This window comes from Staurois parvus, unplaced genomic scaffold (genome assembly GCF_062004578.1).
Source record: "Staurois parvus isolate SC_StPar_1 unplaced genomic scaffold, SC_StPar_1.0 ptg000153l, whole genome shotgun sequence".
Taxonomy (NCBI): domain Eukaryota; kingdom Metazoa; phylum Chordata; class Amphibia; order Anura; family Ranidae; genus Staurois; species Staurois parvus.
The window spans coordinates 23,399,794-23,414,372 of record NW_028317949.1 but is presented as its reverse complement, the minus strand read 5'-3'; the positions used below and the strand labels follow the sequence as shown (position 1 = coordinate 23,414,372).

Sequence of the window (14,579 nt, the reverse complement as noted above, 5' to 3'; positions counted from 1 at the left end):
TGGCGTATACCATTGTGTACCAGTGAGGAAAGCCCATCCACTCTGGTCGTCCATGATGGACACTCCCCAGCCGCAGGTCACGCAGCGCCACCACGCACGACGTAGGCATGATGATGTCATGTGTCACACTGCCACCGATGGACAATGTAAACACGGAAGTATCAGCGGTCGAAGAGAGAGGCCAGGCCTCACTCTGATGGTAAACGCCCACCACATCCACCTCCGATAGCTGCCTCCCCTGCCAGGCAGTAGCGGCGGCCTTTACGCGCTGGGAAGGCAAGCCCAGTGCGACAAAAGGGGGAAAGGAAGAGGGAAAGGGAAAAAGGACACCATAACTCCTGGAGAAGAAAGATGGAAGAAGAACATAGTGACTACACAAGTGTATAATACAAATATGCAGTAGAATGATCATATACATAAATCAATAAATATATACATACTTAGAATAGTGCAGCAATTATCACATGCTCTCAGTTAGATGTAAAATAAGTAGTATGATGGAAAATATAACGGTATATTGAAAGATGAGTGAGAAAAGTACCACAGCTCCAAACAACCTGAACCCCTCTGGAAACGATGCGTACAATATCATAGATTCTTTTCACATCCTCCAGAAACAATCCCTCCAAAAAGTGATGAAGGACATAGGTTTGTTAAGGCCAGGGAAAGTCATGGCATTTGATCGATGATTGCATCACAGCTCACTCTGGAGCAGGCTCTTATTCCAATCTCCTCTACGTGGGCTGGGATGAATCCTATCCAAGATCAAAAACTGAATTTTGGGAAAGATACCTTCATGTAAGCGAACAGTGTGGTGTCCCAATGGTACCTCAACATTGTTAGACTTTATATTGGAAACATGGCGATAGTCCCGATGCCAAAATTTCAATTTTGTTTTTCCGACATAAAAACAATTACAATCACATATTAGTAAATAGACTACTCCCATTGTTTTACAATTACCATAGTGCTTAGGTATAAATTTTTCCTTCTTTTTGGGAAGTAGACACCCCAAGGAATTTGATAAGAGGCATGATGAATGTGTAGCAGATATCATTTTTGTCACAGAGTTTTGAAAAAGAAAAAAAAATGCAAGGAAAAAATAAATTTTAATTTTCTTTCTTCATTTTCCAAAAATGTGCGGTAACAAATAAGATCTGCAAAATACTCACCATGACCCTTAACAAATACGGATGGGATTTTATGTCACTATATACACAAAAATGTCCTTAAAGCGATGCTATAGGTTACATTTTTTTGTAAAATAACAAACATGTTATACTTACCTGCTCTGTGCAGTGTTTTTGCACAGAGCAGCCTCAGGTCCCCTGTCTGCACTCCTGGCTACTCCTTTCTGTCGAGTGCCCCCATAGCAAGCAGCTTGCTATGGGGGCACCTGCTGCTCCGTGTATCTATTCACACACGGAGCTGCTGCTTGGCCCCACCCCCCTCTGTCTCCTCATTGGCTAACTGGCTGTGATTGACAGCAGCGGGAGCCAATGGCTCCCATTTGCTGTGTCAGCCAATGAGGAGGCAGGGACCCGGGACAGCCAAGGCTGTCATGCACATCACTGGATCGTGATTGGGCTCAGGTAACTATTGAGGGGGCTGGGGGCACTGCTGCACACAGAAAGTGTTTTTACCTTCATGCAGAGAATGCATGAAGGTGAAAAATCTTGAGCCTTTACAACCACCTAAATTTAAAAGTGGAAGAAGAATTTCAAATGCAAATGATTTCCAAATAAATAATATTGTAAAAAGGTGTGAAAAAAGGAATTTTTCCCAGAGCTTAGTGAATGTGGTAAAGATTCACTTTGCAAAGAATACCCAGTCATATCATGTGTAAGGAAAAAACAGCATTTTTGTTTGCACATGACTGGATGATAGAAGTCAGCAGAGTTTCACTTCATTTGCTAAGTTCTGGTAATAATGCCCTTGAAGAGTTCAATTACACTTGCAAAGTGAACAATCTATTTGTCTAGTAGATCAACCCTTGTGTGTGGTGAAAAGCTGACCCTGTTCATCACTTTTAGCATACCATCCCCATTATGATGGCTTCCATCAGCAGGGACTGGGAAAACTGGTCACGAATGTGCAAGATAAATTGAATAAAATATATGAAAACATCTATAGACAACTTGTGTGAGACTGGGGTAGATATTTACAGCAAAATGACCCTAAATACATAGATAAAGCTAGGCTGACCAAAAGCCCAATATCTTAGAATGGTCCATTGAAGCTCAGACTTCAAGTCTTTTCACCTAACAGAGCATGGTCAAGAATGGTCAAAAATTGCAGGATCCAGTTGTACCAAGCTGGTTTAGACCTTCCATAGATGTGCTATAGCTGTAATTGGATTAAAAGGTGGTTCTACCAAGTGTTGTCATGAAGAGGTTAAAATATATGTAACCAAAAACATTTTTTTTTCTGTGTCTATAGTTTTCTGTTGAATTCAGTGTTAACTATATTGGGTAAATCGAAAGGTAAAATTCCATGTCTGAGGTGATGAACGCTTGTACAAATCACCGTGCATGTCATGTTTGCATGCATTGAGTGAATTGAAAGATAGGCACCACACCTGCACTGTGACTTTTCAGACCAGTATGAGTCCTTTCTCAATTCAAAAGTACACGGTACTTCTGGCTTGAGAGAGGTCTGATTACTGGTTCAAAACATAGCAGTATAATGGAGTACATTTTATTTTAGTCTGCTGCTGACATATTGTTTATTCCTTAAAAGAGCTGTTTAATACATGTATTCAGTGTTAATGCAAAGTTATACAATTGTGGAACTTTTACAATTCTTGCACTTTTACATGGTGTAACTGTGTTTAATATATATGTATTTCTTTTACAATTTTCTTTGATTCCTCATAATGTCTTCAATAATCTTCTTTTTCTTTTGCCATTACTCCATTTAGGTTCTGAGCTTTTTCCATCGTTCAGTGCTTACTCTTGGCCTTTTGGGTTTTGCTTGTTGGCCCCTGGTTACCAAGTTGTGGGGGCAAGCCAAGGTAAATATTTTTAGGCTAATGGATTAGTTGCAATATAGTAATCCACATATAAGTGCTTAAAATCAAAGCCAGCTACAACTCCTAAGTAATAGAATTATATTGGTATCTGAAGTTGGTGCCAATTCTGAGATTAACACATTTTAGGAGCTAGTTACCCAATATGGCCAAATTATAACCAATTACTTTTATATACTATATACTTGGTGGTTGCAGTTTTTTTTTTTGTTTTTTTTTAGGTACACCTACATAGTAATGAGTAGGATTCAAAATGGTGCAAGCTTTGGTCAGCTGTCTTAATATTGTAAAAAATGGCAACTTTGTTATGTGCCAGCCCTCTCACTATAAAAGGAAGGGGATAGGAAGAACAGCCAACCACATACAGTATCAGTGGCTGGTCCTCCTCCCCCCTTTTGTTTCAGGAGTGCAGTATTCTGGTGTTGTTATTTATGTTTTTGCATTTTTTTATGTTATGTTGCTATGGCCTTTATTTTAGGTTAAACTGTTTTTTTTACCTTCAGCAAGGCTTTCATTTTTTTATAATGTGTAAACCAATTTGTTATTTTTTTGTTTTTTTGCTTCAAGGCTTCCCTTTCGAGAATTTTTTTTTTCAAGTGGCTTTTGTTTCAGGGGTGGTGTTTCAGAGTTTTCATTTATTTTTGGGATTCTGTTTTTTTATGCTATTAGGGCATTTTTTTAGGTTAATTTTTTTTGCAGTAAGGCTGTCTTTTAAGAAAAATAGGCTTTTGTTTCAGAGGATATTAATTTTGGGTTTTTATTTATTTGGAGGATATAGCTAATATTTTATGGTTATAGGGCCTTTTTGTCACAAAGCTCTATAAAAAAAAAAAGAGTTTTGTTTCAGGTATTTTGGTGTTTTAGTTTCTTGTGAGGGAGTTCTTAATATTTATTTTATGTCTTTTTTAATTTTAGGGTGCTCAAAGCTCAGCATTCACTTGTTACTGACAGCCTGTTCTTTTAGCTACCTTATCTCCATAGATGAACACAACCCTAATACCCACAGATAAACCAATAATTAGCCATACATTGATTATACTTGATTTAAAATGTCATGCTGCTGTATCCTCTACTATCTTTTTGTTCTTAAATCAAGCTTTACATTGCAGTATAACATTGTCCTGCTGCTGGTTTATTTTCCACTGTGGTTTCATCTGTGGTCCCTTCAATCCTCTATTAATACCCCTACCTGTGCTCTAAAATTGTAGTTTAAAATTGGCCTGCTGCCCTGAGGATTCTGGGTGTCAAATATGGCACCTTTTGGGAAACAGGATGTGGGGAAGAGGCCCCTGTACCTCATTATGTGGACAGTTGCCCTTGTTAGAGGGGACATGCTTTACTTACCCTCCCCCCCTGCAAGTTACCCTACCAATGTTGAAAGGCATGTGCTCTGGTATGGTAAAGGAAGTGGCCACACGCTTAGTGCCATCTTTATTCTGACCATCCAGGCTGCATGTCTGAATAGAGGTCGTGTTTGAATTTAATGGCAACTCCATGCTGTTTTATCCCTTTTTTAAATGTCACTTAAAGGACTAAATTTTGCTGTTCTGTAACTTCATATGTAGCTTTAACGCTTCCCTCAAACATGCCCCTTAAGCCACATAAAAAGTCCTTTCTCTTGCGTTCATTAAAGGAAACCGCTTGCCATTAATCTTAACTGTAGGGTTATAGCACCACCTGCTGGGGTAGGACACTAGACAGAAAAAAAGGACACAACGCTGCAAAGCTGGCTGTCAAATACCCCATCTGCCTAGTGTAGGAGTGAGGACCTAGCTCCTTGCTGGGACACTTAGTTCCACATTTTTTTCCTTTTTCTGGTTTTTTTTCCTGTGAAGATCTAAAAGCAACAGCTTAGCTGGGTGACAGCCTCAATAATTGAAATCCAGTTGGCACCCTAGCTTGGCCAGCAAGTGCATGGAGAACTCAAGCTACATGCAGGGTTGATTGCAGCAGCCCCAACCAGGAATGAGCTGAATGTCTCGCGGACACATATGACTTGACATTCAGGTCTAACAGTGTTCCCCTGGCCGACAGCCCCCTCACCTTGATCTGTCTTAGGAGTGTTTCCCACGGTTGTTTGCTAGTCTGTTAAGTATCCTCCTCAACCTCCCATCTGGCATATTTGTGTAGCATGCATAGTGAGTTTTGGCTGGACCATGGTTGGTGAAAGCCATTTTGGCATACCCCTTTCAGCGGGCATTTCATCAGGGACTTACTTTGGTGGCCATCTTGACGGGGCCTTTACTTGAGCAGTAGGGATCCTCCTGTGTGGCCAGTTTTTGTAGGGGCTGAGGGCCATTCTGTTGGGGCTGTGCTGTGAAATATTTTGGTATAGCCAAGTGGCGGCTGCCATCTTGCAGCACCCTAGCTGTGTGCCCTATGAGGGGTTCTCTGAATGCTGGCAGGATCAGATTGGAATCTGTTTTTTCATGTGGCCTTCTCTTTGGCACTGGTTGTGTCTTGCTGGGGTCCCCCTCCATCTGTGGCAGCCTATTGAAGGGTGGTCGCCTTCATCCTTCGCTCAGACTCATGGACGCTTGGTGGACAATATAGATAATAATGATAATAGCAATCTACCAAAAGGGTTAATGAGAAAAAACTATTTGACAATAAAAACCTGGTTTAAGGCTCTACCTCCTTACTTCCATTCCCCATGCATAAAATGTATATGCATATGAAGACCTCCACTACTCAAAACTCCACCCAACAGATGCAAATCACAGAATCTTCAATAGTCATATATAAAAACATAATAACAAGCAAATGTGATTAAAAGCACATCAGAATACCCTTCTATCATATTTGGTCACATTATAGAAAATATTACTCAAATCTGTATTGTAAACATATATTTACTGTTTCTTATAATTGACTTGTGCCCATCCCTGGGATATAATAGAAGCTGGATTGGGAAAACATACCTATTGATGATAGTAATGTGAATCCGCTCAAACGTATTCCATAGAGCTCATTGTAGAACCACAAAATGGCAATAAAATTCACAGGTAATGGATTTATACAAAGGTCCAAGAGGTTACAGTTCCATATATATCCATTGAAATTCACTGATTATTTCAGCACATGTATAAGTTGTTTCCCATACGTGACTGCTCTACTGGCTGATGGTGCCTAGCACATAACAGACACTGTGGTCCAGAGTAGGAAATAAAAAAGGCCACCAAGGTGAACCTAAGCAAGGCGATCACCTTTATGTTGTTAGCATAAATAAGTACACCCCAACAGATTTGTCAGAAAACCTTTACTTTCCTTTCAGAATCAACATTTTCTATGGGGCACTATACTACAAAATACTCCTACAAATGTGGGCCATTGATTGCAAGCAAAAAAAGTATTTTGCCTAACAAATTAATTCAAGACCATGTTGCAAAAATGAATACACCGCAGTGAAAGTCTGAGGAGCAAAGCTACATTTTAGTCAACAAAATGCAAATAACAAGAATTAATCTACAGGTTAGTCTAAGTATTCATTAAACAGGTGTCTAAAAGACAGTTGATTTATAAAAGTACATTGCTTAACAAAACCCCTTCCAATTTCATGTTGTCAGCAATGGCACCACATGGAAGAGAAATGTCACAAAGCCTGAGAAAGAAAGTAATTTCTTTACACAAGAAAGGTGAAGGCTACAAGAAGATCAGCAAAGTTTTACTTATCAGTCAGAATACTGTAGGAAAAATGATACAAAAATGTAACAGAGATGGAACTGCAACTATCTCACAGAGATGTCCAGGCTATCCAAGTGTCAGGCTCCGCCCAGCGGGATCTCTAGTGGTCCACGGCACGGGGTTTCCCAGGACGCGGAGTCTAAGTCCCAGTCTGCCTTTTCACCAGAGCCCCTGATGGTGGGGATGGACTTGGTGCAAGACTGGAACCAGGTCGCGTCCCTGGGCACCCCCGGCGGTGGCAGAGGGGTCCCGCTGAGGGTATGTGCCCGGGATGAGTCTGCTGTGAAGGGGATGACAGACCCTGATCCGAGCGGGATGGATGGGATGACAGATCCCGATCCGAGCGGGATGGATGGACGACTGCTAGGAGTGAGCGAGGTCAGACTAGCCGGGTCGGTATCGTGCGGGCAGCGTGGTACAGAGGGAGCAAGCGGAGAATGGTCGGGGTCACAAGCCAGGTTCAGCAGGTAGCGGGCAGCGTGGTACAGAGAGTCGGTCAGAGGGATGGTCAGGAACGAGTCGGGGTCAGAGCAGGAGAGGGTCAGCGAAATCAGAACAGGCAGAGTTTGGCAACAAGGAAACGTACTAGCAGGAACACAGGAACAGGAACAAGACCTTGCGGCACTTTGGAAATGCACAGGGCAGATTTAAATAGGGCGCCCTGAGTTTCCATTGGCGCGGCCGCGATCGCTACTGCGCATGCGCGGCCTCCGCCGCGATCTCTGTATTCGCCGGCCAGGAAGAGTCGGCGATCTGCGCATGCGCGCGACGCTGAGCGGCCGGGATCCCTGACACCAAGGAAGTTCATACCTTTCCAGGAGCGTCTTCTGATGAGAAGGTTTGAAGAAAATCGCCATGCAAGTTCACTGCAGTTAGCTAAAGAAGTAGAAAGCCAAACTGGGGTGATTGTTTCCTGTAACAGAATACAGTGTACTCTGCAGAGAAGTGGCATGCATGGGAGTTCTCCACAAAGGAAGCCTCTCCTAAAGCCCATGTACAAAAAATTCCCATCTAGAATTTTCCAGGGCCCATGCTGAAAAACAAGATGACTACTGGGACTATGTACTCTGGAGTGATGAGACCAAGATAAATGTTTTTGGAACTGATGACTTCAAAACTGTATGGCATTGCAAAGGTGAGGAGTACAAAGAAAAATGTATGGATCTTACAATGAAACATAGTGGTTTAAGTGTTCTTCCGTGGGGCTGCATGAGTGCTACTGGCGTTGGGGAGCTGCATTTCATTGATGGTATGGTGAACTCACAGATGTACGTCTCTATATTGAAAGAGAAGATGCTACCATAATTCCGTGCCCTTGGCCATCTTTTAACATGACAGTGATCCAAAACACACATCTATGCCCACTGTTGCATTTCTTAAGAACAGGGTGAGAGTGATTCAGTGGCCAACTATGTCACCTGATCTGAACCCAATCGAACACCTATGGGGAATTCTGAAGAGACAAGTTGAGCATCACTCTCCATCCAGCATCTAGGCTCTAAAAGAGGTTGTTTAAAAATATTCTCAAAACTGGCTGTTGTCTTGCGCTGAGTCCTCTGGCTTACATGTTGGTCAATGGGCCAGACTTCTAGGTAGGCATTGGCAAAGTTGCTCTTCTAGGGCAAGTGGCTCTGTGGACAATATCATCAAAAATCTTACAGGGGAAGAAAGAATACTTTTCTTCCGCTATGTCTGCACATAAGTGGCTTTTTCATACTACAGACCACTTGGACAAGGGATCCAAGTCCTTCAAGGACCCCTACAGAGGCCCAAATACACCTGGCCTCACAAATCCAATAAGCTGTACATCAAGATGGAGGGTGTGTTTGTTGGTTTGTAGACTTGTGGCTTTGCCTGCTTTCTGACAATTGGGTTTGTGAACTGATATTGTCGGGCTACAAAATAGGTTTTTTTCTTCCAATCTCTGTCTCTCCCTGTCTTATCTACGAAATCTTTACGTGACATTGCAGGACCTGCTTTTTCAGGGCAGGCCCCAGCCTTGACCCCCAAGGAGGTTCCAGCGGTTTTACTCCAACCTGTCTACAGTTCTGAAAGACGAAAGGGGTCCCGTCAACCCTAGACCTCAAGGCCCTGAATTGTTTTGTGAAGGTGCAAAAGTTCAAAGTAGAATCTGTCCACTCTGTGGAATTTTCATTGGGGGAATTTACTGTCCTCTTTGACATCAAGGAGGCATATTTACATGTTTCTATCTGTGCTGGACATCAGTGCTTTCTGCACTTTGGCGTAGGAGTGCTAAATTTCAGTTTGTCACTCTTCCCTTTGGTTTAGCCTCCATCCCTCACATGTTCACAAGGGGCTGGCTCCAGTCCTGGCATTGCCGAAACAATAGGGGATTACTGTTCTGGGCTGTCTGGTCAACCTGCTCCTACAAACTCCTTCTCACTATTCCCTGATGAGCAATGTGGCAATCACTATTTGCACTGAATTGTGGCTGAGTTCCGCTTGATTCTGAACTTCAGGAAGTCCGCTATAAATCTGACCAGGAGACTAGAATACTTGAGTCTGATTCTGGATTTGGTGTGGTCCAAGGGTTTTTCTGCCGGGCAGGCTTCTGAAACTCTGGACTGACATTCAGTTTCTGCTGTCTCACAGGTTGTCTTCTCTTTTGTTCTGCATAAAGGTCCTGGGTCTCATGGTTTCCATCTTCAAGGTGGTTACTTATGCACAGATCCACATGAGGATCCTGCAGAAGGAAATCCTATCCAAATGGGACAAGGCCCCTGCGTTTTTGGACAGACAGATCGGCATGGGATTATCGGTGAAGCCCTTCAGCCTCTCGTGGCTTCAATCTCTGCTTCTTCTGGACAGGAAATTATTTCTCCCTCTCCATTTGATGGTGGTCAGCATTCGTCTGGCTGGTGAGGGGCTACTGGGTCTGCTGTCAGGCCAGGGCCATTGGATTATGGAGCAGTTTTGGCTCACTATCAATATTCTGGAACTACAGTGCTGTGAAAAAGTATTTGCCCCCTTCCTGATTTTTATGCATATTTGTCACATTTAAATGATTCACATCATCAAACATTTTATTATTACACAAAGATAACTTGAGTAAATACAAAATTAAGTTTTTAAATGATGATTTTATTTATTAAGGGAAAAAGGTGAATGAACTATGATTACCACATTTTTGGAAAGCTAAAGTTTCACTTACCACAACCAAGCCTGATTACTGCCAGACCTGTTGAATTAAGAAATAACTTAAATAGAAGCTGTCTGGCAAAGTAAAGTATGCTAAAAGATCTCAAAGAGCAACACATCATGCCGCGTTCTTAAGAAATTCATGAACAGATGAAAAACAAAGTGATTGGTATGTATCAGTCTAGAACCCTTTACAATGCCATTCCTAAGGCTTTGAGACTCCAGCAAACCATGTTGAGAACCATTATCCACAAATGGAGAAAACTTGGAACAGTGGTGAACCTTCCCAGGAGTGGCTGGCCTACATAAATTACTCCAAGAGCACAATGATGGCTCATCCAGGAAGTCATAATTGAACCCAGAACAAAATCTAAAAAAATTGCAGACCTCACTTGCCCCAGTTAAGGTCAGTGTTCATGATTCATCAATAAGAAAGAGACTGGGCAAAAATGGCTTCCATTTTGTGGACTGATGAGACAAAAGTTTACCTTTTTGAAAGGTGTGCATCCCGTTACATCTGGCATAAAATTTGATACAGCTTTTCAACATCATACCAACAGTAAAACATGGTGATGGTAGTGTGATGATCTGGGGCTGCTTTACAGCTTCAGGACCTGGACAACTTGCCATAATTGATGGAACTATGATTTCTGCTTTCTACCAGAAAATCCTGAAGGAGAATATCTGGCCATCAGTTCATATCCCAAGCGCACTTGGGTTATGCAGCAGGACAATGATCCGAAACACTCCAGCAAGTCCACCTCTGAATGGCTCAAAAAAACAAAATTAAGATTTTGGCGTGGCCTAGTCAAAGTTCAAACTTAAATCCGACTGAGATGCTGTAGCATGACCTTAAACAGGCCGTACATTCTCAAAAATCCTCCAATGTGGCTAAATTAAAACAACTCTGCAAAGAATAGTGGGCCAAAATTCTCCACAGTGATGTGAAAGACTCATTGCCAGTTATTGCAAATGCTTGATTGCAGTTTAGTGCAATTCAGTGCAATTGTGCAAAAAAGTGAATAAATAAATGTCTCTCAAATCTCATCAATAGAAAAATAAGCAGTAATAGTCCTCAGATTAAATCACAATGCATCCAAGTGAACAAAGTGCAGATGTGCGTATATCCACAGAGGGAATCCACCACCTCTGATGGGTGTACACTCACCAGAATTAGATGTAAGCAGGCATTGGTTACAATTTATCACATCTAGGTGCAGGAACAGAGAAGCAGCCTAGGGGTTAATCCTCCAGCATCCTCTATGTACCAGTGGTGCGGGTATACCTTGTCCTGGGGAAGATAGCTCAACCACAGGAGCCAGAAATGAGCTCAGGGCTCAGCGCTGCTTCTCTGTTCCTGCACCCGGATGTGACAGATTGTAACCAATGCCTGCTTACATCTAATTTCTGGTGAGTGTACACCCATCAGAGGTGGTGGATTCCCTCCATGGATATACACACATCTGCACTTTGTTCACTTGGATGCATTGTGATTTAATCTGAGGATTATTACTGCTCATTTTTCTATTGATGAGATTTGAGAGATATATATGGACATTTATTTATTCACTTTTTTGCACAATTGCACTGAATAGCACTTTAACATTTTCCATTGATATTTCATATGAATTGTCATTTTATAATATTTATACGTTTATAGCGCTGCACTTTATCCATTTCTATATTTCTATTGGGACCGTTACCTATGCCCTGAGGTGCTAGCAACTGCCTGTATACACTTATATATACTTGCGCTTGCTTATTTACTTTTTTGAGCTTGATTGCACTTGTTGATGCCAAGGGTTATCTTTGTGTAATAATAAAATTTCTTTGATGATCTGAATCATTTAAGTGTGACAAATATGCAAAAAAGAAAAAAATCAGGCAGGGGCAAATACTTTTTCTCTGCACTAAAGGTGCAATCAGACTTTGTCTAGTTTCCTGGATGGAGCATCTTTGGAGGTACCCTGTCAGGACCCAGTCAGACAATGCCACAGCAAGGCATATTTCAATCATGAAGGTGGAACAAGGAGCTCAGCGATGGTGCTGAAAGCCTCATATATTCTTTGGTTGGCAGAACTTCGCTTCATGCCCTCTCTGCCATCTACATTCCAGGCAGGGGAAGCTGGCATGTAAACTACCCCAGCCATAGAGCTTTATTTTGGTGGTATTTGATCACTTCTGTGGTTTTTACTTTTTGCACTATAAACAAAAAAAGATTAACAATTTAAAAAAACAATATTTTTTATTTTCTGCTATAAAAAATATCCACTAAAAGAAATTTAAAAATCAAATTTCTTTATACATTTAGGCCAAAATGTATTCTGCTACATATTTTTGGTAAAAAAAAACCCCAATTATACATTGATTATTTGCGCAAAAGTTCTAGCATTTACAAACTATGGTACATATACTGGAATTTTTCTTATTTATTTTTTTTATACTAGTAATGGCGGCGATCATCGACTTTTTTGCGGCTGACCTTTTTACACTGACACAGTGACAATAATATAGCAATCACTGCTAAAAATATACACTAACCACTGTACTAATAACACTGGTTGGGAAGTGGTTAACATCTAGGGTGATCAAAGAGTTAAGTGTGTGCCTAGCTATGTGGTTGGTGTACACTAAGTGATGCTTTTACTATGGGAAGCGATGGATTGTGTTCTCAGTTCTGCAGAGATACATGATTCATGACTCGCCCCTGTCACAACAGAACTGTATCTACGTAAACATAGATACAGCTTTGTTCTTCCTCCCTGACCTCAGATCGGTTTATGCTGTGACATTTCACAGTAGAAGGGATCTTCTGGCAGCACGTGGCTGCACCCATGTGGTGGTGCAAAATCATGTCTATACACACTGCTCAAAAAAATTAAAGGAACACTTTGTAATCAGAGTATAGCATCAAGTCAATTAAACTCCTGGGATATTGATCTGGCCAGTTAAGTAGCAGAGGGGGTTTTTAATCAGTTTCAGTTGATTTGGTGGTAATGAAATTAACAACAGGTGCACTAGATGGGCAACAATGAGAAGACCCCCAAAACAGGAATGGTTTTACAGGTGGAGACCACTGACATTTTTTCCCTACTCATCTTTTCTGACTGTTTTTCACTAGTTTTGAATTTGGCTATGGTCAGTGTCACTACTGGTAGCACGAGGCGATACGTGGACCCTACAGAGGTTGCACAGGCAGTCCAACTCCTCCTGGATGGCACATCAATACGTGCCTTTGCCAAAAGGTTTGCTGTGTCTCCCAGCACAGTCTCAAGAGCATGGAAGAGATTCCAGGAGACGGGAAGTTATTCTAGGAGAGCTGGACAGGGCTATAGAAGGTCCTTAACCCATCAGCAGGACCGGTATCTGCTCCTTTGTGCAAGGAGGAACAGGATGAGCCCTGCTAGAGCCCTACAAAATGACCTCCAGCAGGCCACTAGTGTGAATGTCTCTGACCAAACAATCAGAAACAGACTTAATGAGGGTGGTCTGAGTGCCCGACGTCCTCTAGCGGTCCCTGTGCTCACTGCCCAACACCATAGAACTCGATTCTCTTTTGCCATTGTCACCAGAATTGACAGGTCCACCACTGGCTCCCTGTGTTTTTCAAAGATATGAGCAGGTTCACCCTGAGCACATGCGACAAACGTGAAAGGGTCTGGAGAAGCCATGGAGATTGTTATGCTGCCTGTAACATCGTTTAGCATGACCGTTTTGGTGGTGGGTCAGTGATGGTCTGGGGAGGCATATCCATGGAGGGATGCACAGACCTCTACAGGCTAGACAATGGCTCTCTGACTGCCATTAGGTATCGGGATGAAATATTTGGACCCATTGTCAGACCCTACGCTGGTATAGTGGGCCCTGGGTTCCTCCTGTTGCACGACAATGCCTGGCCTCATGTGGTGAGAGTATGCAGGCAGTTCCTGAAGGATGAAGGAATTGATACCATTGAATGGCCCCCACGCTCGCCTGACCTGAATCCAATAGAACACCTCTGGGGTATCATGTTTCAGTTCATCCGACACCAACAGATTGCAGCTCAGACTGTCCAGGAACTCAGTGATGCCCTAGTCCAGATCTGGGAGGAAATACCCCAGTACACCATCCGTTGTCTCATTAAGAGCATACCCCGACATTGTCAAGCATGCATACAAGCACATCGGGGGCCATACAAACTACTGAGTACCATTTTGAGTTGCTGCAAGTAAATTTCGGCAAAATTGATTAGCCTGAAATTTCATTTTTTCACTTTGATTTTCGGGGTGACTTTGAATTCAGTCATCTGTAGGCTGATAATTTTCATTTCCATCAAACATTGGGGCATCCTTACGTTCCTAACACATTACCCAATCCATATCAGTATAGATATCCAACATGATGTTTTTCCCCATTGAGATCTGATGTGTTTTTAAAGTGTTCCTTTAATTTTTTTGAGCAGTGTATATATGTGATTTTGTATGGGAATGCTGCACTGTAGCAGTAAAACTGCTACAGGATGGATGTTGAGTGGTTTAAAGAATGATGATTGCATTGATAAACACTGAGTTATAATGCTTCTTTCTATTTTTTTATTTACAATCTAGATAAAATGTTTGAAAATCATTAGCTTGTGAACAAATAAGGAAGTCTTTACTTCTTCCAGTAGCAGATATAGCCTGCTATACTGTGCTGGGAAACAGCTGGATTGATTTTGCTGTTCTGTCAG

The 14,579-nt window shown here is 42.0% G+C and overlaps 1 protein-coding gene across 2 annotated transcripts in view; it reads left to right on the top strand.

The window, feature by feature from the left end:
• PIGN (phosphatidylinositol glycan anchor biosynthesis class N) overlaps positions 1–14,579 on the top strand; it is a 450,907-nt gene that overhangs the window by 242,985 nt on the left and 193,343 nt on the right. For both annotated transcript variants that reach the window (XM_089674856.1, XM_089674855.1), the window contains one exon: positions 2,921–3,013. In XM_089674856.1, the coding sequence (XP_089530982.1) occupies positions 2,921–3,013 (93 nt within the window). The remainder of the gene's footprint in view (positions 1–2,920; positions 3,014–14,579) is intronic.